Source organism: Zootoca vivipara, chromosome 14, assembly GCF_965207765.1.
Source record: "Zootoca vivipara chromosome 14, rZooViv2.hap1.1, whole genome shotgun sequence".
NCBI lineage: Eukaryota > Metazoa > Chordata > Lepidosauria > Squamata > Lacertidae > Zootoca > Zootoca vivipara.
In genome coordinates this window covers 11290620-11318565 of record NC_142597.1, presented here as the reverse complement: position 1 = coordinate 11318565, position 27946 = coordinate 11290620, and the positions used below count along the sequence as shown (strand labels likewise).

At 43.9% G+C, this 27946-nt stretch overlaps 2 protein-coding genes across 31 annotated transcripts in view; one reads left to right on the top strand and one right to left on the bottom strand.

Annotated features, from left to right (window-relative positions):
* Window positions 1–16: 16 nt before the first annotated feature.
* YKT6 (YKT6 vesicular SNARE protein) lies at window positions 17–16586 on the top strand. Its single transcript, XM_035139103.3, has 8 exons — window positions 17–105; window positions 1815–1955; window positions 4756–4838; window positions 7772–7872; window positions 9315–9419; window positions 9887–9952; window positions 11848–11949; window positions 14025–16586. Exons 2-8 carry the CDS (start codon window positions 1852–1854, stop codon window positions 14058–14060), a joined length of 597 nt encoding a protein of 198 aa, XP_034994994.1. The 5' UTR covers window positions 17–105; window positions 1815–1851; the 3' UTR covers window positions 14061–16586.
* CAMK2B (calcium/calmodulin dependent protein kinase II beta) overlaps window positions 15435–27946 on the bottom strand; it is a 206198-nt gene continuing 193686 nt past the window's right edge. For all 30 annotated transcript variants that reach the window (XM_088657937.1, XM_088657939.1, XM_088657951.1 and 27 more), the window contains one exon: window positions 15435–27678. The gene's annotated coding sequence lies outside the window, so the exon portion shown is untranslated. The remainder of the gene's footprint in view (window positions 27679–27946) is intronic.

Genomic DNA, 27946 nt, shown 5'->3' with positions numbered 1-27946 from the left:
TTCATTCGCCTCCGAGCCGCTCGGGGAGCCTTGTGAGGCGAGACGTGACGTGACGTGGGAAGGGGGTGCCGCCCGGAGCAGAATCGGAGCTCCCCGTGCCGTGAGGTGAGCGCAGGGGGAGAGCGAGGCGCGCGCTTGGCCGTTTACCTGTCGACGTAGTCGGCTGAGGGAGGGAGGTGGCCGGCAGGGGACTTCGCAGGGCCCTCCCGCCCATCGCTGCTTCTAGCCCGGCCGTGTGCTCGGCGCTGTACGAGAAGCCGAAGCGACAGACCTAGAGTTGAGCTCTCTCTCCGTCAGGGGCGTCGCTTTACCCGACCCCGCTTGCTCCCCCAGAGGCTCTTAAAAGGCCTCGGGCAAAGAAAGGGCCTTCCTCGTCACCTGAGGCCTTTGGTTGGAGGCTGAACCGGGGGTGGGGGGTGGGAGGTCTCTGCAGCGCATGCGCCCTGCCACTAGGCTTTAGTCCAGGGATGGGGGCTCTGAGGCTCTTCAGATGTTGCTTGGGGAGGGGTGATTGGTGGTGGGGCAGAGCAAGCTGGAGGTAGGCATGGGTTCTCCACCCTTGCTGTGGCCCCCTTTCTGATTTGCCCTTCTAGTCCAGGTATCTTTTCATGCCCAGGATGATGATGATGATGATAATAATTTTATTATTATTTATACCCCGCCCACCTGGCTGCGTTTTCGCAACCACTTCCCACTTCTAACCCAAATATGTGTTCATCTCTGACCATATGTTTTCATGGTGGTTGTGTTCTTGTTGCACCTTGGATCAGACAGTGACCCACTAGTAGGTCCCGACACCCGACCCACAACTTGAATCCCAGGGCTCTAGTCCGTTGTTTTCTGCTGGCAGTGACTGTCCAGGCTCTGAGACCAAACAGTCTTTTCTCTTTCCGTCTTGCTTTCCGAGGAGGGTAGCTGTCCTAAGCATAGAAGTGAGCCTCACTTGGTCCCGTGAGTCTTGCGCTTCAGTAAGATAGCAGCCATACAGCGAAACAGCAAGGAATCTTGGTACCTTGGTACCATTAGAAAATTGATTGCTTTACTATGTTGGAACAAAATAAAAAAATTCCTTCCAGTAGCACCTTAGAGACCAATTAAATTTGTTATTGGTATGAGCTTTTGTGTGCATGCACACTTCTTCAGATACATTATGTTCAGATTACTATGATGGGACATCTTCTCTGGCTGGCGAGCCAGATCATTATCACCCACCTCCCGGTAGGCCATATATTTGATGGGTGGATCAGGCTGCCCACTTGTCAGTTACCAGATGTCATTGTGCCGTCATGCAGTGCTTTGAAATCTCAATTGTTGGAACTTCAAAGCGCAGTGTACCACTGTTTGGAAGTGCTTTTGCTTTCACACAGTCCCAGCACTTCCGTTTGAGCCTCTGGTTTACTTGCAGCTTATGTTTTCAAATGTTCACCAACATTTAGTGGTCCACAGGTTTCCCTTCCCTTGATTGAAACATTGGTCTTTGAGCATCTCTGAAATAATGAGTGAGTGCTTGTAGTTTTTCATGTGTTGGTCTGTGATGAATGTTTTCTCAGGCTAGTGATGTAATTTTATATCATGTTTACATGCATGTAACCCTTCCTCAGTAAGTATGTTTAGAGTTGCTGTGTGAACTTTCAGTCTTGCTGTGCTCCATTTCCCAGTGTGTAAATGAAGTACAGTAGGTTTGGAGCCTATAGAAATCTAGTCTGGAGCGCATGTTCATATCCATTCCTCATAGTATTGCATCTTACTGCTGCTGTTTTCACTTTATTCTACCTGATTTTTCTGCTTTTCTTTTTCCTTCTTCCTTTGCTCAGGTTGTTGAGAATCAAAGAGGCTTAAGTAAATAAAAGGATGAAGCTTTACAGTTTAAGTGTCCTTTACAAAGGAGATCCCAAAGTGCATTTACTGAAAGCTGCCTATGATGTGTCATCATTTAGCTTTTTCCAGAGATCCAGGTATGTTTCCAGTGCCTCAGAATGACTACTGAGTGATTCTCTTCTCTGTCATCTTCAAGGACTTGAATTTGTACTGTAGTGTCCCCTTTGGCTTTGTTGAATGGAATTCAGGATAGTGAATTCTAATGAAGCCATTCTGGTTTGAGAGCTGGCAAATAATATATGTATTTTTTGTTATCTCAACAAAACGTATGATAAGTCTCAGCACCTATGATCTTATTTGGAATAATGTTACTTCTCATTACGAATTTTACTCTTTGTAAAAACGTTTGATACTTGTGCCAATCTGAACAGATGTGCTTTGCTCTCAAAATGCTGCCCCTTTCACTTGCAAGCCTAACATAAACAGCTTTGAGTGTGCGCACCTAACCTGTTCAGATGTTCCATTAATGGAGTTTATTGATGTTAAGTGTAGGCCTGGGTGATGTATCAATTCCTCAGGATCAGTATGACAGCTAGATTGCAATGGCATCTTCACCCAGCAGTATATAGTGGGTGAAATCACCGTTGCTCCTGAGTCCCACTGCCACCAGTTCGTAGAATAACTCGGGAGCGGTGGCAGTTTCACCCATGATATCCCTAGATGAAACCGCCATTGCCTCTGGCCCTCATACTTCGTGAGTCAGAGGAGGTGCAGGCTTGATCAGCTGAGAAGTGGGCAGTTTAAGGAAGCCCACTTTTCATCTGATCAAGCCACCTACCTCCAGCTTGTGCCAGTGGAGGTGGAGTGGGAGCCTTAGCCACCTTCGCCTGAGCGGGCGGGCTCCCTCTTTCTCTTGGGAGAAAGAGGGAGCTCAGCCACCTGAGTGAAGTAGGCGGCAGCATCAAGCAGCCCCACTCCACAAGGCGCTGGGTTGGCGTGCACCCCTAATCCTTGCAGAATGGTGCTGAGGTGGTTTGATGCTGCCGCCACGCCAGCGCTCAGCCGCAGCATCGGCATCAGGAGGCCCCTCTCCCCAAGGCACTGAGGTGGATTGCACCCCGCGCCTTGCAAAGCTGGACAAGGCTGCCTGGTGCTGCCGCTGAGCACTGGGAGCAGAGAGAGTCCCTCCACCACCAGTGCTGGGCAGCAGCAACAAGCAGCCCTGGCTTGGCCAGGTTTCAGCATCACGATGTATCGCCAGGTCGCAGTGTTTGGCTGGTGACACATCACAGTTTTGAAAAGCTGACATTGCTCAGCCCTAGTTAAGTGTATGTAAAAAGGTAAAGGGACCCCTGACCTTTAGGTCCAGTTGCGGACTATACCCATGCCATTAATTTTACAGAGCTTAGAATTCGGCTCTTGAATATTAGAGCAATTGCAGCAAAGCTGTATTTTTAATCAGAAATACATGGAACATGGAATGAGAACTGCTGCAGCAACTCAGAATCCATTTTGTCTCTGCTCATGTATTTCTTTGAGTAAGCTTTTAGTTTTACTACAACATGTTTAGGCAGCAGTTAAACGGCGTTTCCATGTGCTGCCCTGGTTTGCCAGAAGCGGCTTTGTCATGCTGGCCACATGACCTGGAAGCTATACGCCGGCTCCCTCGGCCAATAATGCGAGATGAGCGCGCAACCCCAGAGTCAGTCACGACTGGACCTAGTGGTCAGGGGTCCCTTTACCTTATACATATGGCTCATAGGCAGAGATAGAGATGTGAAAGCCCGGAAAAAACCCCAGGGTTTTTCCATTTTTTCCCGTTTCCCCCCGAAAAATTGAAAAAATAGATTATGCAATGTTTTATTTTAACATGAAGAATAAAATATTTTAAGATAAGGGGTTCAAATATTTTATAAATCATTTTTTTAAAAAAATATGTATGGTATCAGATTATTCTAATTTCTGTGAGGACAAGCAAGTCCTAGGTTACAAACTGAACTCTCCAATGCAAGAACAAGATACAAGAAATAAGCTGACATGTGAAAGGGTAGAGAAGCTTCTTTCAATCCGAGCAAACCTTCAGGTTTTTTGAAGTCCATAATAACTGATCATGGCAGACACAACAGAGTAGATGCAGAAGCAGAGACTGAAACTGATACTGATCATTACAGCTCAGAAAATGATTCTGATTAAATTTCATGCCCATTCACTGAAACTTAGTCCCACTTCCTTCTTTTTATGAGAATTTTTAAAAAAATACTGTGGAGAGGAAATATGAATAATTGTTACTTCTGAATTTTTAAAAATTGTTTTGTGGAGTTTTTTGCTCCATTTGTTACAAATACAAATAAATATTATTTTAAAAGTAAATTCTGCTTGTAATAATTTTTTGGATACACTATATTTTTAATATGCTGGTTGTGATAGTTTTATGCCCATTAAATTTGTCCATAGTTATATTTTATGTTTCTAAAGTAACAGAATGACTTTCAATCTGGAAAAGAAAAAAGAATTGCTAATGAAGCATTTTTTCCATTTTTTCTGAAAATTTTTGTTCCCCCCCCCCAAAAAAAATTCTGGAAATTTTACATATCTAGGCAGAGACTGGGACCAAAATAGTTGACAGCAATGCTTTAATGGATACATTAATCTATTGGCACTTGCAGTTTTGATGAGTTGTAGACTTGGAGGCTGCTTTTGAAAAACTAATGAAACCTTGCACTTTTAGAGTCTGTTTGGAGAATGACGATTTTAACTAGTAGTTTTCTTCTGTAGTTATTTTCCTAATAACAAATGTGTTGCAGTGAGTTTATTTGCAGTGTAGCTGCTAGTAAAATTACATTCCTCTATGGGATATATATGGCTCTAAAGTAATCCATTTGGTAATCTTGGGGAGCTTTGCTAACTAATATTGAGGCATGCCTCTTTTGTTTTCAGTGTTCAGGAATTTATGACCTTCACAAGTCAGCTGATAGTAGAGCGTTCAGAACCTGGCACCAGAGCTTCTGTAAAGGAGCAAGGTAAGAGTTTACAGAAGTCTGGGTTGTACTAAGAGAGCCTTCCCCAACCTGGTATTCTCCAGATGTTTTCGACTACATCTCCCTCCCATCATGTTGGGACTTTGTGCCATTTACAACTCACAGCATGACACTGCTGGCTGAGAATTGTAGTCCAGAACATCTGAAGGACATCAGGCTTGGAAAGGCTGCAGTAAGAGTTTGCAAACTTTCAGATACCGTACATAGGTTGGAATTGAGGCATGCATCTTTCAAGCGATTACTGTTTCTCTAGCAGAAAGAAAATGATGTGTTGGCTCTGCTGTTCAGGGGAATAAATGTTTTTGCGGTTCTCTTGCTTGAATTATTTTTACCCTTGGACTAAATTGGTTTGGTTTTAAAGCATAGTTTAAATTCATATCCTTATAAGCAAATGAGCATCTGCAGAGCTGGCCATTGCCATCTAAGTGACAGGATGACACGACATGACTTGTTTGGTGAGGCAATAAAAATGGACAGCAAGAGACACTTTAGGTTTCCATCTGAATGATGTGCATGCCAAACACACTCAATGGGTGGAGCTACTGTGTACATGGCCACACCTCTACACATTTTTAATCTTCCATATGTTCAAGCGATTGCCTGGAGGGCTCTACCAAAAAAGCTATTTTTTGGTATAGAAAAGCACTGCACATTACATTAGTATGAGTAATCCTGGACATATTAGTATTTGCTGTTAAGTATTGTGATTCTTGTGAAGCAAATGGTTGTAGCAGGAACTGAGGGGCAGGCCACACTGAATCTCCACCAAGTCATACACTGAATGATGTTTAGCTGAGGAGCTGCAGAAATCTGTCTTGACAACCAAGCTGCTTCTCCTTTGTTTCAGGATTACTCCCAGTGGGAGAACAAACTCTGGCCTCTGAGTTGGCTACAATTTTCTATAATGACAGCTTCATGTGGTCTGATTTACCCTGTCCATCATAGTCAATAAATGGGTGTATAATCTTTACTGTGTCTTCCACCTCAGTGTGCTGAGATTCCTTCTGGCTTAGTCTTCTTGTGTACTATTCTTGAACTTCTCTTTATAGAGCTTCCATGTAATAAAAATGAAAGAATGTCAAAGTTCAGAACTTATAACACACAACCATACTACATTTTTCAAGCCAGAGCAAACAGCTAGCCCTCCTGGCTGCAGTGCTTGATGGCTAGGTGACATTATGTGGTGAAATCCCAGAAGCTTGGGCAGGTAAAAAGCAAAGGTTGAAGTGAATACATTTTATCAGTCACTTTGTGGAGGGGGGGGGGAGAGGCATGATGCTCCCTAGTTTCAAATGATTTTATCAAACAGGCCCATTTTAATGCATGATTTAATAGTTGACACTGCTGATGAATTAGAGGAAGACAAATTATCAACATACACTCAAACAATAATCTCTGGCACTGGAGTAGAAAGGACTTGGATTATATTTATGCAGTTCAGTGTCTCAGTGAGTTGTGTACAGTATGGTGTTTTCAAGAAAAAAGAAAAATCCAAGCAAATTTTGGCTTGCCACTGTTTACAGCCGTTTATTCTAATAAAGATTTGGAGAATACTGAGATATGTGCTGATATGGTAAAAACATGGGATAGCTGAAAGTACTTTGTTACATTAAAGTATTTTGTTTCTATACATCTAAATATACATACATACATTTATTTATATGTATAGATAATTTATCAATATCCTGTTATGAAATAGTGAAAAAGTCTATGTCAGTTACTGTTTCTTATATTTTACGTTCATTACTATTTTCTCACGGTTTGAAGATTTTATTTAGAAAATGGAGGCAAGAGAAATCTTGGAAGCTAGAAGGGCAAACCATCTCTCCTTGGTCTGCATTCCTTTGCCTCTATTTCCCCTGGTTCTTGGAAAATGCGTTTTTGGTACAGTACTAGATACCCCAGTGTGTGGCAGCTGTGTAGAAGGCACATTCCATATTGGGGATCATTGGAAGGGAGTTGAAAATAAAATTATGAATAAATACCGTTATACAAATCAATGGTGTGATCGCACTTGGAATATTGCATGTCGTTCTGGATGCCACACCTCAAAAAACATATTGTAGGGTTGAGAACGGCAACCAGAATGATCATGGGGCTGAAGGATCATGAGTTTTTCGTTTAGAAAAAAAGCATGCAGTGTTTATAAAATAATGCATTGGGTGGAGGAAGCGGACAGAGAAATGTTTTTCTCCTCTCATAGTATTAGAACCTGGAGCCACCCAATGATGCCAAATGCTGGAAGGAAAAGACAAAAGGAAGCACATAATTAAAACTATGAAAGCATTGGCTACCAAGTTGGATGACTTTTAAAGGGGCTTAGACAAAATTATGGAGGATATGTCTGTCAATGGCTGCTACCCATGATGGCTGTGGCTGTATAATATGTGGTGGAGACAGAATGCCTCCGAATGGCAATTGCTGGGATTCGTAAGTGGGAAGAGTGCGGTTGGACTCATGTCCTGCTTGCAGACTTTCTGTAGGTATCTGGCCATTGTGCGAACAGAGTGCTTGACTGGGTAGACCTTTGATCTGCTCTCAAAAATTTGAATTATCCCTTTCTCAAACTTTGAATTATTCCTTTCTCAAGCTTTATTCACAGTGCTGCAGAGGGGGGTTCTACATTCACTGTGCTATGAAGGATCCCCCCTCAGTGCTGTGCACTATTCAGTGCTACCCAAACACAATTCTTCCTTGTGCTTGGAAGCTGCTCAGTCCTCCAGTGGGGGAATTCCATTCATCCTTTCAAAGTGAATCTTGACTAAAGACTTATAAGTTCAACATATGCATGCCTAAATAATGTGCATGCTAAAACAGAGGTGTCCCCAAATGAACTTGTTATCTATCTAGTATTCAGACACTAAGCAATTTATTTGTGACGAAACATGGCTTGTTCATCTTTCTCTTCACTTCAGAGTATCTCTGCCATGTTTATGTGCGGAATGATGGATTGGCTGGAGTGCTGATTGCAGACAATGAGTATCCGTCCCGGGTCTGTTTCACCTTGTTGGATAAGGTAAGTACCAGGTTCAACCAAGATGACCTATGATTCTGCAGTTGAGCTGCAAGAGGGCATAGAACAGAAGTTTTGAAGCTGGAGTATGGGCCTTTCCTGTGGTGGCACTTTGGAATGACCTATTCCCATCCCAAAATAAGGTATGAGCTAAGGCTCTTAAAGTTTCAGCACATGCTGAAGCCCTCTTTAAATACCTTGGGCTTTACTGGTCCTTAATGCCTTCTATTATATTTACTACTCTCAACTGGAGTTACTGAAAAAGCTGAAAAACAAAAAACTCTCTAACCTTTCCAACCTACAGGCTACTAATCAAGACAACAGACTGACATCTTCTATTATAAGAGTTAATTTTATTTGGACTACTGATTGCATTTTAATGTGATGGTATCCTGTAGTTGTAGTGCAAAATTTTATACCACATTTTCTATGCTGTTGTACGTTACCTAGCGATGCGTAATACTCTGCATATAAATATTGCTTGGCTTCATTACAGGTAAAACATTAGTTCAATTGGGGCATCGCACCAAAGCATGATTTTCTCTAACCATAGTTTAGAACTCCAGCCTAGGATTTAGGCCAGGCATAGGCAAACTCGGCCCTCCAGATGTTTTGGGACTACAACTCCCATCATCCCTGACCACTGGTCCTGTTAGCTAGGGATGATGGGAGTTGTAGTCCCAAAACATCTGGAGGGCCGAGTTTGCCTATGCCTGATTTAGGCAAAATGGCCACCCCCACTCCTCAATGCCCTCTCCTTTCCCCAATTCAGCTGAAAACTTTCAACCCTTCCCTAGAAAAATTTGTTTAGAGCTGCTTGGTTTTTTTTGCATTTAGTCTTCATAAGTTAACTCCAATCTCCATGGTGCAGCAGCTTTTGGAGGCAGAGGAATGGCCATATATCTATGGTTTGTTTATCGGAAAATATACCATGCCAATTACAAACCATGGTTTGTCAGTCCAGACATAAAACTATAGTTTAGCTTCTTTTCGTGATTGGTGTGGTACCTGAATAGGGGATTACCTCGGGGGCCATTTGATGTTCAACTATTTTGTTTATTTTGTTTGTTTAAGGCAAATGGTTTGCTTTCTTCCCAGGCAGTTTGAGCCTGGTGAATACAAGGAAGGAGACCTGTTTAGTTTCAAAGATGGGACTAGCTTGGATGCACTTAGCTTGTCCTCCTTGCTAAGGGCATAAAATGAGATACTGGTTTTGATTTGTTACTGACTACAAGCTTATTTGGGATCTTGGAACTACTTTGAGTATTTATTAATATTTCCTATTGGGGAAGGTGTGTGTTCCAGTAGAGAACACAGAAACTGGATGACACTTGTCTGCAGTTGCAATTGGCAATTATGGTAGTAGGGAACTTTGAGAATTGTGTTCTAGGTTGCTCTCATATGTGAGAGGGCAGTTGAATTCTTATTGTCAGTTTGTATTGTAGGTGCTGGATGAATTTTCCAGGCAAGTTAATAGGGTAGACTGGCCTTCTGGAACCCCAGCAACAATAAACTACACAGCTTTGGATGGTTACCTTAGTAAATACCAGGTATGGCTGAACTGGGCTAGACATTTAAAGCAAAGAAGCTTTAAAGTTGTCTGGTGCATGATTTTAACTTTATTTTGCCTTCGTGCTTTTCAATGTGTATTTGTTTTAGTACTATTCTTGTGTGTGTGTTTTTTTGGGGGGGAAGCATGTCTTAATTGATCAAATGTATGGCATGCTAGCAGCCATAGTCCTAATTGCATGACTTAATCTAGTTTTTACAATGTTATATGAGAAGAGGCTGCTCTCTGGGAAGAGTACAAAGAACCTTTAATATTTCCTGCAGAGGGAAGAAATACTGTTTTATCAAAATCTTCAATGCCAAAATGTTGAAGTTTTTTATTTGTGCCATATATATGTAGCTTGGCACAGTTGGAAGAATCTACTTTCTAAGGAATTAATGTCCTAATGATGACCTCCAGTTTCTCAACTATGGCCTTCTATAAAAATGTGATGTGTTCCTCTTTAAGAATCCTCGTGATGCAGATGCAATGACAAAAGTGCAAGCAGAGCTGGATGAGACCAAAGTCATTCTGGTAAGGGCAACCTCTTATAGAAATCTTGTGGAATTGGCACATGCTGTGTTAAACCAAGTCTCCTCAACCCAGTGCTTCCCAGCTTTTGTAGGTCTTAAGGTCCCATCATTCCCGTCCACTGGCCCTGCTGGCTGGAGCTGATGGAAGTTGTAGTCCAATGCCTGGGTGACTTTCTCATGATCACTTAGAAAATGAAGGACAGTACAGAATTTGCTGTACCTTGGTCCCCAGAGCACCAGAGACTACAACAGCATTATTAGGATATGTTGTCCCACAAAGCTCTGAAAGCTATACAAACAAACCCTTAGTTTTTTTTCCTTTCTTCTTTGAAGGATGCTCTCTTCAGCAATTAGTACAGTGTGTGAGTTACTGCACCAGCCACTTGTGATTCTGCAAGCTTGTTGAGGAGCCCTGAGCTAAGCTGAGAACAGTGATGCAGTCAGATGGAACTAGGTCATGACTACTACCTTAGCTAGGAACACCCTTTGCTGCTCGTTGTGTCATCATTAGTATCTGAGTCAATCTCCTATAATGAGCCTAGTGTTTCTTGCGTGGCAGAGCAGAATTGTCTTGACTGTCCTGTTTTGCAATCATGCTTTAGTCGCTACCTCCCCCACAATTTAGGGATGTCCTGATTGTGGTGAATTGTGGCGATGAGCAAATGCTTCAGTGTATGGCTGATTCCTATTCCCATCTCAAACAATGTGCCAGAGGCTGGGAGTTAAGCTGAGCTTCTAAGATCTCTGCAGAATATTGAAGCAGCTAAGAAGGGAACTATTTAACATATATTAAAATTTAAAGCAGTGTTGCTTTCTCAGCTGCTCTTAGGGAGCAGAGAATTACTTCTCTGGGTTAAGCGCTGGAACTTTGAGATGCTGTTAATTTGCAGATCTGTGTGAAAACTTACCAAGCCTAGATAATGATTATGGGCAACTTAAGCCCAAATATTAGTGTTCATTAAGTCTTAAGCATCTGAAAACAGAGTCATATGCTTAAGTGTTGGACAAATTAAAATATGTATTGTTCCTGCTACACTTTTTGAATACAGTTGGCTTCCCCACCCTTCTGAGAACATGCTTAAATAGATGAATAGCTTCTATTTCTGTAGTCAATTAGAAAAAACCCCTTTTTTAACAGTGAGGCAGAATTTTGTTTACATTTTAAAAGTAAGTTGTTAGAATTCGAGTCTGAAGGTGACAAAACAAACAAACAAAAAACCCCAAGAATAAAACATACACCACACTAAAACAATAGATGGCTAACCCAATTGCAATAAAAAAGCAGCAACTGGAATGAGCTCTAAGGATGAGGGAGGGTTGCTGAAAGTGAGCAGTGAGGTCACCATGTGTGCCTCTTTGAGCAGAGAATACTGAGGAGCACTGAAAAAGCCCAGTGTCGTCAAGCCCAGTGCTGATAGAAAAAGAAGGGGACACAAAGCAGATTCTTGCCCCAAACATAAAGAAAGAAGGTGGGGCAAAAGCTTTTATTTATATGTATAAGCAGGCATGCACTTTGAGTTTTCTTAAAATTTGGGTTTAGAATTTACACACCTTTTGGCAGGCGCCAAGGTGAGAGAGGAAGGGACAAATAAATGCTTGTAGTGGTGACAGCAATGGCGTGTTAGTCTTTGTGAGAGCCAGATGGGTGCAGAGTCCAAGAACCTTGCCTTAAAAACCAACACTTACTTTATAAGCACCTTCCAAGTTAGAAAGCAGATTTTCATTTTATTACTATTTTATAATATGAAGGGGTGAGGAGCTCTGCACAGTGCTGTGTGTGACTGTGGCTCTGGCGATTCTTAAACTTGCTCTCTGCTGCAGTTTGAGCAGCTGGGCTTGCAAGAATTATTGACCATGTGCAGCATCAGTCTTTCAGCTTTGTCTTTTCTCACTTAGCACAATACCATGGAGTCTTTGTTAGAAAGAGGAGAGAAGCTGGATGACTTGGTGTCCAAATCAGAAGTTCTTGGAACTCAGTCAAAAGCCTTCTACAAAACTGTAAGTATATTGTGGCCGGAGGCCCAACTATCTTGTCTCACTGACTTCTCCCCTGTCTTTCCAGCAGAGTGTTCATGTGGGGTGTGTTCTTAGAGCCAAGTGTTGTGAGACACCTACCACGTAATTCCTGGGGGAAATTGGCAGGGTGTGAAATAATTCTCATATCTCTTGCTAGTCCTGGATCTGTGAAAAGCTCTTGTGGATTGTGTTTTTTAGGACTCTAGCAACAGATTCTCTGAATTCTCCTTGCAGATCCACACAGCTGGATCATTGTAATAGGCTGCCATGCACTTAGGAAGAGGGAGGTTTGGCTTCCATTAACATGGTAGATAATTGACAATGATCTATTCTCTATTGATAATAATTGGGCTTGCTCTTTTCTCTATCTTAAAAAAATAAAATGTGGCTTCAGATGTCTCTGCCTTCCACAATGTGGTGATCAAATTCTGTTCAGAATTTCCTGCAATAATTTCATTTATTTCATAAAAATAATGACAACCAGCTAACAGTTCTGTAAGTGGGGAAAAAGGTGGGCAGCAAATGAGTGTTTTTGTCTGAGAATCATGGTTTTGTGTACAGGTATTTGCATTTGAAATGGAACCTGGTCGGTCCATCATGAACAGTTAGATTATATTATCTGCCTTGCTAGAGATGAAATGGAAAGAGCCCTTAAATACAGGAAATTTAGATGGGGGGTGGGGGGTGGAACTAATAAGATTTTTCCTGCTGAAAAAGTTTGCGAATTGCAAATGGAAACATGAATTTATAATCATCCTGACCTAAATGACAATTGCTGCCTCAGACATCTTGATACTGGTTCGGCCCACATTAGCAATTTGCTTCCTCTGGCTTATAGCCAGTGCTAGTCCTATTCATAATAGACCCATTGAAATCAATAGACATAAGTTACTCATGTCAATTGATTTCAGTGGGTCTCCTTGGATTAGGACTAACATTGGATGCAGCCCTCTGGCCCTATTCTTGTGTATCTTTTCCTTGGTACAGGTATTGTGAGGAGCCTACCCTGCAGCTCCTTCCCATGCCAGCCTTTTCTCTTCTGGAACATCTCTCCTCCCCACTCCAGAGACAGGAGCTATAATGATCCTTAGGGATTTCATTGTTATCTCTCTCCTATTGTTCCTATCCAGGTTTCTGAGTGTTTGTACTTAGGAAATCAGGACAGATTAATAAACCAGCCACATTCCTCCCTTAATAATCCTACTGAGCCGAAGGAGGCGGAGTTAGATGTGATATTGGGAATCCCCACTCATGTGATTCTGGGGGACTGCAGCATGGTGGTGGTGGTCACTTTTTAAGCCCTAAACTGCTTGGGACCCAGGCATGTTATCGGGAGAAGCCCTCTGACTCCCCCCCCCCCCCGCCCTCAAGCAGATGGAGACTGGGGAGGATGCTCTCTTGGTTGAGGCCTTTCAGATGTGCTCTTGCTTTCTTTGGATTATGATTGTTGGGTTTTTTTTTTTTCTTTGCTATGTTTATTATGGAACCCGGCCGGCGCTGTGGGTTAACCCACAGAGTCTAGGGCTTGCTGATCAGAAGGTTCGGTGGTTCGAATCCCTGCAATGGGGTGAGCTCCCGTTGCTCGGTCCCAGCTCCTGCCCACCTAGCAGTTCGAAAGCACATCCAAGTGCAAGTAGATAAATAGGGACCACTCCGGCGGGAAGGTAAACGGCGTTTCCGTGAGCTGCTCTGGTTTGCCAGAAGTGGCTTAGTCATACTGGCCACATGACCCGGAAGCTGTCTGCGGACAAACGCTGGCTCCCTCGGCCTATAGAGCGAGATGAGCGCCGCAACCCCAGAGTCGGACACGACTGAACCTGATGGTCAGGGGCCCTTTTACCTTTAATGTTTATTATATATGAACCTCTCTGGACATTTTTTTTAAAATTGAAGGCTTGAATATAGTAAGTATTCTTGACAGATAAAATGCATAAACTAAGCTGATACTGACACAAGGAGATTCTGTATGAGGAGGCTTCTGAGGATTTGACTTGCTAAAACCTTTCAAATGGGAATCTCTCAATGTGTGTGTGCTTTTTTTAAAACCATCTCTTAAGGCCCGCAAGCAGAACTCATGCTGTGAGATCATGTGACCTCCGTCGGCTGGAACCTGCCACCTGCTCTGGACTTCATTTGCATTCAGGAGGGCTCCAGGACACAGCAGTGAAAAGATGCACTCCTACGACTTCCCATGGCACTCCTTGTTTCCGGATATAGCCACCTCAGCCAGGCTGGATGCACTGAATAAGGATATGATGTTGCGGTTCATGAATTTAAAACAATCTTTTTTTCTCTTCTTGAAAAAAGGCATCTTGGGCCTCAAGATGCTTGTTCTATGGGGCTGAGGATAGTCACTGACTTTTTTTCCATTGGTACCAAATGGGCTCCCTGCTCTAGCAGTCTGGTGGATAGCCGCCGTGTGGGGCTCTCTGCCCTGTTTCTTTCTGAAACCTGCAAGCAGATGTGGACTCACTCTATATCTGTTGCAGTATGTTTACGTAATGCTAAGAAAACAGTCTGACCATCTGAAGGTTGCAAGCCGGGACCAAGACTTGGCTTGTCAGTCTCAACACTGCATCTAGTGGTGACAATGAGTTTCTCTGTGTGCTAAAATTTCCCATGGTAGTTGTGGAAGCAAGGCAGGACTGCAGCCCGTTCAACAAAGGGGCTCCAAGGGAATGAGCAAAGAAGTTCCCAGGGTGAGCTTGGGCTTGCGAATCTGCTTGGAATTATTTCCTTTTACTCAACCTGTGAGAGTCTTTTGATATTGTGACTACATTTGCCAAGGAGATATGCAGTTGATAGCTCATTTTCATACCCAACCCTTAACTGCCACTTGTCAAACAAAAATGTTTAAGGAGGCTTGTTATGGCATCACAAACTGGAAATCTGAGCTTATTTGAAGAGGGCTTATCCATGGGACTGGTCAGTTTTCTGGTCAGTGGCTTCTGTTGCTTTTGTAATGTTTCTCCATATAATGTGGAAAAGCTGTTTTTGCAGCCAGCAGCTCCCTTTCACTGGCAATGTGTTGTGTTATGGCTGCTGTTAGGCAGTGCCCCTGCCATGGTATTAAACCAGCAGCCCTTGTTAATGACATTGTGCCGTTGCCCAGTAGTACCACCTGCTGCTTTGCACAAGGAGCTGTGCCAGAGTTCTGTAGTTTGACCTGTCCTATAGTGGGTGTAAAGTGTTTTAGCCGCTGAAGTTGTGCATCTTGGTGTCTTGTAATGTTCTTGGCTGGACCTACATCCTCCCCACTGGAGAGTTTGTCCCTGCTGGCTAGTTTTGTTTAAATTCCAGAAAACGTTGATAATAATCTCTTGTCTTTTCTGAGCTCTTAGGCCCATTCTGTCTTGGGAGGCAGGGATGCTATTCTGCAATTGGAGTTCCACCCTGATCTTGCCTTTTCTGCACCACAACTGTGGTGGGTGTGTCTGCTCACAGGTGAGAAGCATCTTTTTTTTAAAAAAAAAAAGCCTTAGAGAAGGAGCCCTGAGAATAGCAGCTTTGGTGTCAACAGGATGGAACTGCTACGTTGTGCTGTTGTACATCAGTGGAATCCTGGGAGGGTGTATATGTCTGGGACAGCGACAAACAGCTATCTTCTGATCTTAGGTCTTGTGGTAACTGAAGTGACATCACTACCATAACGCTTCCCTCTTTTCCAGAGAGGCATATGGATGGTTATAGGGGTGGAGGTCTTCCTTGCTCTCATTACTGTGCAACAAGCTGTAGCAAAGGGGGCAAATGCCGCTAGGGCAAAGCCGAGGCTTATTGACAAGGACCGTGAGCATGAGTGCAATTCGTGACGTGCAATCTGTTCACTTTTTTGTGCTTTTTGTGACATATTTGACTGTGCCGCTTCTCATGGGCAATAGCAACTTCAACTTTCAAACCCATTTTTGCAATGTATTTATTACTTGATAAGAAAGCCTATGCCAAGCCCAGGGCAGGAGTGAAATGGGCCAAGTGAGAGACCCAGGGTTTTACTGAGCTTTTGTTGTCATAGTTGACCGGTGTTTGCTTGGTGGTGGATGTTTTGGGACAGTTTGGCTGCATTTACTTGCTCTCTGCAGCCGAGCCCCTTGCACATCTTGGCCAATCACAAACTTGAATCAACATTATTACGCAGACTGCATTGGCAGAACCAGTGCAGCACCCCTCTTATTGCCAGTGTATCACCAGCCTTAATTTCTCTTCTTTTCTTCCTCGGATCTCTGCTTTAGATGTATCTGAGGGCTGTCTTTTCTGTAAAGCCCATTTTTCGTTAATGGCCTGGGCTTGATCTTAATGAGTTCTCTCCTAACAAGAGGCCGGATAGTGAGCCACAGTGATTTCAATTCCTCTTTGCTTTGGGAGAGAACAAACTGTTCCCGTTTGTCATTTTTTTAAACTGAAAATTAACTTCAGAGACTGACCCCAAGAAGTAAAACAGCAAGGCTAATTTGTAAAGTGTTTTGCCCCTTCGGCTCATGTGCTCACACCTCTATACCTGTCCTCTTTCTAATGTGGAAGCTTTTACTAAAGATTGTATTTTAATAAATATGGCCTAATTTCTGTATGTACTGGTTAATGGATTATACCTACATGGATAAAGTTATCACTTGATGGTTCAAAAATGGCTTGTCTCATATCATCCATGCAAGAATGAGTTATGGTCCTCAAACTGTTGAATTGCTCGTGTGGAACCTGTAGCCTTTCTGATGATGCTGGACTATAACTCCCATCATCCCAAATTGGCCCTATTGGCCAAGGCTGTTAAGAGTGGGAGTCCCATATGGGGCGAGCCACAGGCTCCCATCCCTGGGTCTGGAATTATATGCAGCAACCAGATACAGCATCAATCACTATATAGGGTGTCAATGCCTGATACTACAGATTTACCTCCTTCTTGCCAGGTCCTCTTGGGCCTTCCTTTGTGATTAGCTGCAGGGTGCTGTTCAGCTTTGGGCTATGTAGACCAATCCCTTGGAATACTCGAGTTGCTTTTTCTTCAGGATACTGATATATTTTTCTGTTCCCAGTGCTTGTTAATGTAGACAGCAGAAGTACAAGTTGTAGGAGCCTCCTGTCTCTGCCTTAGACTTGCACATTCATGTCAGTTATTACAGTTGGGCAAAGAAGTCTAAAAGGGCATTTCAGCTGTAAAACTAGAAAATAGGGGAGAGATACATTGAGTCCCAGTCCCTTGCTCTGAGATCAGTGTCATCATTCTGTTTGCAGATTTGCACCTGTAATTTAACATTGTGTCATGAGCAATTCTTAGAAAAGATATTCCTATATCTATAAAAAGAACACCCCAAGGAGAAACACAAAAGAGGGCAATATATTGGTCAGTAAAGGTGACATGGGGTGGGAATGTGCTTCAAATAATCTCTGTGGCATGGTAAGGGCAGTACATTACATTAGAGCAGGTGCTTGCCCACAGGATCCCACCCTCATTCATCCCCTTGCTGAAATGAGACTTGATAAAAGCGGTCTGTTGTAGCCAATAATATATTGCCACGTGTGCTTGGTTTGGTGTGGGATTTCTCCAGTTCATCTCCAAAGGTGTCCAAGGGGCCCAAACGTTTGGAGACTGCTACATTAGAGTGGTAATCTAATGTAATTTAATCTAATTTAAACTGTCAGTTTCTCAATCTGACCTGCTAATGGTCCTTGCCCCTCCATCTCCAGAATTCATGGGTTACTTGTACAGTATGTGCTGTTTCTCTTTGAGAGGCGAGAAGGAATGTCTACTGGAGGTGAAGGCACCCAATTTTTCTGTGGAGCAGTTTCTTTCCATTGCTGCCAAGATTAATTCCACTCCTGTGCCTTTCTACCTGGGTCTGTTGTCAAGGTACACAATGCAGTAACCAAGCAGGTCTGAGTCTGAACTGTACCTGGATGGGAGACCTCCTGGGAACATTATGTATGCTGCTTTGACCACATGGGAGGAAACATATTTATGTGCTACTACAAATGAATTGGATGCTCTAATCTTTCATGATTGTATCAGTCCTGTTCAGTGGGCTTTGTTTGTGCCAAACTATATTTCCAGGTGGTGTAGAGACATTTGGCGGTGAATTGGGCTTGAATGAGCTCAGGAACCTGATAATGAGACAAAATTGCACCAGTTGTTTTGTCCCTTTTTGTGGTTTTTTTATTTGCAGTTTCCCGAGACAAAAACAAAGTCGGAATCATTTTTACACTTACAAGGCTCAGAAAGAAAAGACAGTGAAATGGCAAGAAAAAGAAAGGGAGAGTTTAAGTCAGAAAGAGGAAAAGATCCACCAGCATTCATGGGACAGACTAACAGCTCAGCTTTGCTTTTAGTTCTCATAGATATAGATATATATAGATTTTTTTTCTCTTTAAAGGTCATGCAAAAGAAAATATAACCCCCCTCCCCCAATCCAAAAATACCCCCAGCAACGCACTTAGTTCCATAGTAAACAAGGTGAACACCAAAGGGGAGGAGGCCCCGGTACATTAATGTTTTAATAATGAAACACCTGTTTCAACATGCGGCTTGTATTTTTTTTTTCATATACATTGATGTAGAGACACTTCTCAAGTTTGTCTCCCACAGAAACCGTACAAGCATTCTAGTACGTCCTCATATTTGAATTCTCGCTTTCCTTGCATGTTTAATCCAGTACCCACCTCCCTGTTTCCAACCCCTCCCCTGGAAAAGAAATGCAGAAATAAAGGTGCTCTGAGAGAAAGGCAATTCAGCCAGAATGTGTTGGCTCTAAATGTTATCTCCTCCCTGGTTTATGCTGGATGTTCCTGTCTTGGAAGCACTATCTCCTCAGGTGGGTATGCAAAGGTGGGGGGATGAAGATGAGCCACCCTAAGCTTAGATTGCGAATATGAATTTGGAAGAGAAACACATTTTTGACCTAAACCCTAGTAGTCTGCATTCTGTTCTTAGCATCCCCTGCCCTGGGCAGAGAGGACACAACTGGGTTGGGGAGGGGAAGATGCAAGGGAACATCATCTCCTAAGCCTCATCTAGAAATAGGAGCATCATTTAACACTTCCTGCACTCTTGAGCTCCTCTGAACTCTTCTCTGGTGGGTAGGGTGGTGCAGTGCAAAGCCCAGTCCTGAGACGGCAGGAGTAAGAGATCTAAACCTCTTAATATAAAGTGCTTTCAATGCTGCGTCAGTGCTGGTGGGACAGCCCCCCCTCCCACCACTGCCCATTCCCTCTTCTCCCCCCCTCTCCCCCCTTCAATTCTCCCCCCCTGCTCAGTCATTCTGTCTTGGTCCAGTTGCCCTTACATTCAATAGCCATGCAAAGTCCTGCATGAAGCGATGGGGATGGCCTTGTAGGAGGGCCTGGACAAAGGCCACGCTCGAATGCCATAGTATTTCTCGCCACCCAAGACAGAATCCACTGCGTTTCTAAGTCGCTGAGGAGTTTCCCACTCCCTCCTACCTCTTAGCAATGGAATGAATCAATGATCCTTGCTTCACTACTTCATAATCATAGCAGAGATATCCTGGAAGACATCTAAGTCTTATCAACTGTACAAGGCAACCTGGGCCCTCGATAGCAGTACTATATAGGACTGTGTCTATTGATCTCAAGCAGTTTGTCAGATTTGGCCTAGTAGGTCCAGAGGGATCAAGAAACAAATGTGCAAAGACAGTTCATTACATAAAAGGTTTGCATGACCTTTGTCTAACCACTGAACCACAGCCTAGCCACAAGGCACTATGCTTTAAACACCTCCTTTCCAAGTGAAGATTATGGCTCCTTGCCCTTACAACTGAAGCTTGCAGCGCCTTATGTGCAGCTGTTCATTAGGCTCTGAATCCTGCACTCAAGGTGTTTTCTATCAGTATGTGCAAAATTGCAAAGGCCAGCAGGGGGACATTCCTGCCATCATGCTGTCCGAGATCTCTTTTGAGGACTTTTAAAAACAAGTTTGCTTATTCTGGAAAGCTCTGGGATGATTCTGCGTTGCATGCACATCGCACAGTTCGTGCCTTCCACAGACGTTTACTTTCTTAAGAATGAATGTCTGAAAACAGGCATGCAATAGGTGACATTCTCTTAAAGTGCATATCATTTTCTTTGCTGAGAAAACTAAGGTGTGCCATAGTTCGTTCTTTCCTTTTGGGGATGCAGATGACGTATGGACTGAACACAGCAATAGAATAGAGAATTAAGTTTTGTGCTAACGAGAGGTACTGACTCTACAACATTTAGATCAGTGAAACGTGCCAAGCATAGATAGGAATAAGAAGGGAGGTGGTGGAGATTTAAGCTGAGAGTGGTACCTTAGAGATTAAACAGAGTGGTATTTTGTGGCAGGAGGGCGGGGATGCTAAGCATCCTCCTCCCAGGTGATAGGCAGGTTTCATTGAACTTGGTACTTTCAACTTTTGTACACCACCCATAATCAGTCAGGAGCAGTAAGGTCATCAGAAAAGTTGGGATGCAAGCATAAAATAAGCACAGCTGAGCATTGTAGAAATGGCACAAATCCAACCCCTTGTAACATGCACATGGACTAGCAATAGGCTCTGACCCCCAAGTACTGTTTGCTAGAGGTGATTGCAAGCTTCACCACACAATCCTAGCTCTACTAGTGTTTTCTACAGAATTACAAACCTCAACTTCCCTTTCCAGGGGCACAGCCTTCTACCACAAAAATGTCTGCATCTTATGCATTTTTTCCCCTGCAGTCTACAAAAAAACTCTTATTTTCCTTATCCAATAGGCTCTAGTTCAAATAGCTCACTGCCAGCTGGGTAAAAAACGGAATTCTTATTAAGCTCACAGCTACTTGCCAAGTACTGAGGTGTGGAACTCGAGTTCATCCTAAATGTAACCTGAAATTATATCTGCAGTGCAGAGCAGCGCCAACAAGGTCTTGTATTCTAAAGGGTTTAAATGTCTCATCTTAGGCTTCTGTACCTTTTAACAGTCATGTAGAAGAGGCGTGTGTACCTTGCATGACACACTACACCTGTTGAAAATCCCTTCATCTACACAACTGTGAAAAGACTCCGATACCCCATCTTCTTTTGCACATGGCAACCCAATTTGATCTTCCTTCCCACAGTGTGTGCAATTAAGGCAGCTTCAACACATGAGCCACTGTGACTCCAGGTGTCATAAAGGGGGGCTTCGACTAATGCAGAGCTCTGCATATTGCACTGGGCTCCGAGTGGAATGCACAGCAAATCCCTCTTGCAGACTCTGGCATGTTTATCCATAAAAACTGAAAGCACAGAGAAATGCATTCTACAACAAGTCATCTATATTCCATTATCTACTATCGCAAAGGACAGGTTCAAATTACACCAGCACGCTGTCATGTGAATAAAACTGAGGAAGGGTAATTGGGCACGAGCTGCGCTTAAGTGGCAGTTTATGTGGAATGAAATATAGACCAGCCCAGGTTTCTCAATTTGTATTTCAGTATTCCATTCAAGAAAAGATTGATCAGCCAACACCAGAAGCGTATTGGAGGTCTTCTCAATCTACAACCTTTAGATACAAAGTGAGGCCCAGCTTGCTGGTGCATTTGAAACTGTTTTACACACACAAAAGGAGAAGCTTGCTTTTCTTACAAGTTGCTTGCATTTTCTCTGTTTTTAGCAACTGACTGGTTGCTGGTGTGAGTTAACAGAGGGGAGGATGATTTGATGGTTAGATGTGGCACAGGGTATTCATAGCACTCCCTTAGCGCCCCCTGGTGATCACTTCCATCTAAAGAACAAGCAGGGCTGCTTCATAGTGGAAAAAATATCCTGGTTCAGATGCAACAGGAAACCATGACTTCCTGTTAATGAGAATGTACTGTGGCAAGCCTCATGCTCATACTCTCCCCCTCGGGGAACTGTGGTTTCTTCTGAGGCTAGATGAAACCAGAATCAAACTATGGTTCGGTTTCCTATTTTTTAAAATAAATCCAGCCAGTTAGAATCAACCCGGATCCCCAAGTTTGGACATAACAACATCAACAACAGACCTAGCGGGTTCAAAAGGAAACCTAGCAGCTGTCACACTCCTCTCGAGCACAGGGGAGAGGGAGCCCAAGCCCCCGAGTCTCACCGCAGTGCATTCGCATAATGGAAATCGCAGAGTTCCCATTCTGTCTAAACCAGGTCACTGTGCAATACATGCAGAGGACAGCCTGCAGTGCTGCAGAAAGTGTTGAGCCCTTCCCCTTGTGCCACACACAATTAGCTTCTCAGTATCCTGTGCAACGGAACCTCGGTATCCTGGCATTGCCTCCTTGGCCTTGCTGTGCAACTATCATGAGATATCAGCCCTGACAATCCTGCTTAATAGCAAGATTCTTCCGCTCCTTTAGTATAGTCCTTTTTGACCCTGGCTACGTTCTGTTGACCTAACTCCTTTTCTCCTAAACAATGTTAAGATATATAAGTTCCTTATTAAGGAGAGAATCATCCTGAAACCCATTTCACAGGGGGCTTCACTTAAAATGAGCAGAGTTTTCCTGACCCTTCTGGGAAGGGGTTTTAGGTGTGGAACTTTACCGTCTATTCATTTGAAAGCCGGGTTGGGGTGGGGAGATAAAATGCAGCAATCTGATAAAATGACATATCAGTATAAAATATAATATATTCCCAAGTATGAGAAAGCTATAGGCTCCAAGTGAAGTGCACAGAACATTACTGTTGAATTAAGTGCTGTGCAGCCTTTTCTTTTAAATTGTACAGTTCTTAATTTTGTTGAGTTCAGCTTGAGGTTTACAACTGCATGCATCGTCAGCATATTATGTTGATATGTGAATGTGGACTCGAGCTGAATTGGAAACACAGGTTTGATGGTCAAGTAGACGCAAAGGTGGCGTAATATGAACGAGAATACATTTTTGAGGGCCCAGCTAGATATTATGGGATGCTGTGGTGCAACCACCAACCCACAGTTCTGTGTGATAACACCTACTTAGAGAAAGGCATAGCATCATTGCAGTGTTCCCAAGCCCTTGACAAACAGCAACCAGTGAAATGGAATCAGGAGGGGGAGAACACTCTGACCTAGTTAGATGCTACTGGAAAGATTTGTGGAGAAGACACAAATTGGACATCTTTAGTTTGGTGTCTTTGAGAGTGTTGGATGGAAGATGATTTAGATATGCCTGGTAACTGAGCACTTCTTTTATTCTTTGAAAGACACGCTGCAGGAAGCTTTCAGCAGTAATGCACCTGCATTAAGGTTGCTTCTAGCAGGAAGACCGGCTCCTTTGCATGAGAGGACTACCCCATTCACTGCCAAAGTAGCAATCTTCTTGTTACAAACTGTGGTTGAAAGAGGAATTTGCACTCCCAGTCCCTGGCTTAACATTGGGCTCCTCTGCCAAGTAAAACACGGATATGGTCTTGGTGGCGGAGCCAACAGACTGCTCGGTGAGGAAGCTTTTCCAAAGAAAATTGTCCGCCATTGACTCAAGAATTATCAATCAGGTGTAGGATGGTAACAATGGAAGACTAATTTGTGCTGACCTGCTTGTCCCAAAGCTCTTCGGAGCTTCTAACTACGGCATCTATTCATAAAGAGTCCACTAAAACATCGTTTGTGCCCATACAGAGATTATCTGCATGTAGGAATCAAAAGAGAGCTGTTAACGATATTTACGGGATGGGGTGATTCCTAAGCACTAAAATTGGATTAATTAACCTCATTTTACCACCACCTCACAATTATATACCCAATAGCTTATAAAAATACTAGTGATAGGAAATCTTTTAAGTTCCTTTGGCAACTTGTTTCGCTGCCCATTGATTCACGTGAGCAGAATATTGGTTGTGCTCCCATGTTAGTGTGAAAGCCTTTCCTCTAACTGTACGCTAATGGAAATGCAATAATGGCAAGCAGGGCTTTTTTTTCCAGCTGGAACTCGGCTCTGGCACCTCTCAGGTGGGCACCTTTGCCATTCTAAGAGAACGAGGGAGGTGCTCATCATGAGTTCTGGCACCTCATTTTGTGGAAAAATAGCATCGATAGCAAGGCATAAAAGTCTTTAACCTGTTCTAAAAATCCAAAATGCTGCATCTTCCTCTACCTTATTGTGCAATGCTTCCAGCTGCTGAGGTCAACACTGGTGGGAGGGAAATGGGAAGCGTAGCAAGAAGTATCGCCCTGAAAATGTCAGCATTTACAACAACCTTTGTTGCTTTGGCATGAAGGTAAGCCCAGCCTCCTGTGCTGACCTGCTTATTTAGCTGGGTGAGGAATGATCCAAATGGATCACAATGTGTGATTTCTGGGTGGCTGACGCCCTAATTCAGAGCTTCAAACCCCCACAAACCCATTGAAAGGATAGCAAAAGCAACACTGGGCTAAAGCTGTTTCTGCACCAGCACCACGTTTATTTCCCCATATTTCTACTGACCTTCATGCTCGTCCCATATCCATGAGTGTTTCCTGCTCTTTGGGGTTTTAAAAAACAACAACACCAAGCCCACAATAATGCTGAAATTGCACAATTTAAACATTTTGAGATAAATTCACCTAAGTAACTGATGCCTGTGCAACGTCAAGATGATGGTTTGCTGACTGGGAGACTGCAAAAATTGGCATGCTTCAATAATCAACGGAAGAAGTTTCACTTTTGAATTTTCTATCCTTTGGCTGTCCAAACACCGCCAGCAAATCTTGCAATTGCATTTCACTAGGGACCGCCACCCTTTCCAGAAGCTGGAATGCCTTCCCAACATGACTGAACTGAGAATGCCTGCCAGTAGGTCCCATGCCAGCCAAGCCTGCAGATCTTTAGGAATCGCAGTCCTGCATTAGCAATGCCTACAAGTCCCTTTAGAGACGAGATACAAGCTGTGTAAAAGGGCAACCTTTTTCATCCAAGGACACTGCTCCTGCTCTTATATGCATACCCAATTAAAGGCTTCCAAACTTTGCAAACCTTGAATGAGAGGCAGTGTGTTCTAGCAATTAAAACTCTACACTCCAGAAAGATTCACCTGGGTAGAATCTGTTATTTCTATTCTACGTTAGCACCCTCTCTGCAGCATTTGGTAAGACCCTTTAATGGGGACCAGGCTGAGTTACTAAACGCAGCAATCTCTGCAACAACAACAAATAACTGTTTCAGCGCCTCCTAGGCCTCATCTAGATATACGCCCGACGACTGGTTCACCCAACAGTCTGAGGAAACTCTTTTTAGACTAGATATGGAGACACCCCATTGGGTAGAGGTGAATCAAGGCCAGGTGGGAAGTGGCACGAGTAAGATCAAAGGTGGCAAAAGAGCCCTTCTCAGATTATTTCACCACAATACAAGTTTCAGACCCTCCCACTACAGCCAGAACTGCAGCATGAGATTCTTCCTCACCCCTTTCACAAGCAGCCATATTACCTGCAATTTATCTAACCAGCAGCATACTACACAAGAAGAGCGCCAAGAAGATACGACAGCTCTTGATTTGACGTGGTGGCAGAGGGAGGTGTGGATTTCTAAAGCACCCCCGCCACAAGTTCCTCTATCATTATTCCCTACCCCAATGTTTAACATCTTTTATTGCATCTCCCCACCCCAATACACTGGTTCTGGAGAGATGATTGAACGATCACTTAACTGAAACCAACAATGCCACTTTGCTGGCTGGTCAGAGTCCACCCTGCAATCGGTGGTTTGATTGACGACTCCATACCTATCCAAAATATGCTTATGGCATGCTGAGCAGAGGCAGGAGGAGGAGGAGTAAGTGGGAAACCGCCCCATTTCGCAGCCTCGGCCAAGGCCAAGGATGTAACCCACCCCAATCTATCAACCAAAGGCAGGAACAGCGTTTGGGCAGTGAGGTGCTGAACAGGGTATGTGCCTGTCTCCTTTGTGAATATGAAAGGGGGCAGGAGGGAGGGGGCCATTAAGAGGAACAAACATCCCTGTACTTCATACATCACCCAGCTCTCTCGGCAAATGTCAGCTACCCGCCACAGTAAGCAGAGGACAATTGTTTGTACCTTGCTTTTTTTGCCGAGGTTAGGGGGGGGCACACCTAACAGAGCTGTGGTTGGTAATGGATGCAGCTCCACAGCATTTTGCTTGCACTGACCCATAGAGAGACAGCCACTCCATCCCCTTCTTCCTCCACTAGGGCGCTTGGTCCATTCGGAGCATCACCCGCTCCCCCTTTGGCTTGGCTTGTTTAGGGCTGCCTGCAGAGTCAGCTCCAGAAGCTGCCTGAAGTGGTTTCCTCTCCCCTGCTAGAGGAATTTGCAGAGAGTTTGTTGCCAGGAGGCTCTTGCTCTCGGTGAGTGAGTTCACCAAGCTGGAAGGAGCGAGGGAACGGCCAAGTGCAAGCTTAGCTGACCAGCCCTCCTCCTTCGCGGCTGAGGAAAACCTGAGAACTGATCCGCTAAGGCAGCAAACCAGCCCTTTTGTGTTTGTTTTTCTTCTTTGAAACCAACACGGGTTTCTGCTCAAAGGAAAAACACAGAGGAGAAAGCTGGGCTGGACTTTCAGAAAGCAAAAGCCGACAAAATGCTTTCCAAGGAAGTACCCGCTGCTCCCTTCTGTTGGGCAGGGAGTCCAATTTTGAGAGCCGTTAAGAGGATGAGGTTCAGCGGTGTCAACCTTCCTCCTCCCCAGCTCTCCTAATCTGTAACTGTCCCGACTGTCCCAGCCAGCCCCATTAAGCCGGGGCGGCCTTCCCCACTGTAAGCAAGCCATGGCATGGGCACAGGCACGACGACACAACTGTTGGTAGCCCTTTGGCAAGAGGTCGGGGTCAGGGATGCTTGGGAAATGTGAGTGCCAATGAGAATCCAGACATTCAAAAAAACCTGCAAGTGAGACCTCTTTATATCTCTAAGGCTATGTTACCCTTCGCGTGAAGAATCTGTCAGCCTGGCCACAGCCAACTGCCGCCGGGTAATCGCTGGCTCTGGGTTAGCATGGGAGGGGCCCAGGAAACAAAGCCCCACCCTCCACCCCCCCCACCCCAGAAAGGGTCACCTTCTAGCCGAAAAAAGAACAAAATAAATAAAGAGTCTGAATAATTATAATCATCATCATCATAATCCACAACCACAGCTAGAGGAGAAAAGAAACGGTCAGCCCGAGAGCTCGGAAAGAGCATCCTCCGCAAAAACAAACGGTAACACAGGTCACAGACTTCCAAGCGCGAACACGACCACTGGAGAAGGCCCATGCTTTGGCAGAGAATGCAAATACTGTAAAAGTTTTTTCTGGGTTTTTTGTTTTTATATATATATATATTTATATTTATATATATTTCACCTAACAAACTAACACCGTTCAACACTGGGGTCGACACAGGGAGGTGGAGCCTTTTTTGTTTTGTTTTGTTTTGTTTGAAGTTGAGACATTTTTCATTGCAACACCTGGTCACCTGAACAGCCGGACGGACGGACACAAAGAAATGGAGTTGGTGGGGATTTGGGAGGCGCAGTGTGGCCACGCTGCGAGTCGGACAGCTGGGTTGGTTCGGCTGGGTTTGCTGATTTATTTATTTAGAATCAAGTCTGGTTGGATTTTTCCTTTTTTCCTTTTATATATATATATTTTTCCTTTTTTTAGATTAGGGTTTTTTCTTTTCTTTTCTGCAAACACAGGCACTGGAAATGAAAAGAGGAGAGGATGGGGAAGGGGGGGGATACGAGCATGCGGGCACGTGCTTGTCACCGCTGCTCCTGGCTAGCGGCTCAGCTCAAATCACCGTCTCCTTCGAGATGAAACCAGAATATCCAGCATTAGCTCTGAAAGACACAAGCAGGTAGAGAGATGCTGTGAATGATTGCCAGAGACTATTCCCCCTTTGCAGGCCATACCACTTCCGAGCCTGACTCTGGGCCTTCCTTTAGTACTCTGGCCTGGCTTAAACTTGTTGTTGATCCTGCTTCTTGCTTCGGTGAATGAAAAATAAAAGGGAAAGGTTCGTGCGTGTGCAGATCTATTGACATTTGTGCACCTGGAATGTAGTTTGCTGTACAGAACCATCTTCAAATATCTCAAGGGCTGTCACAT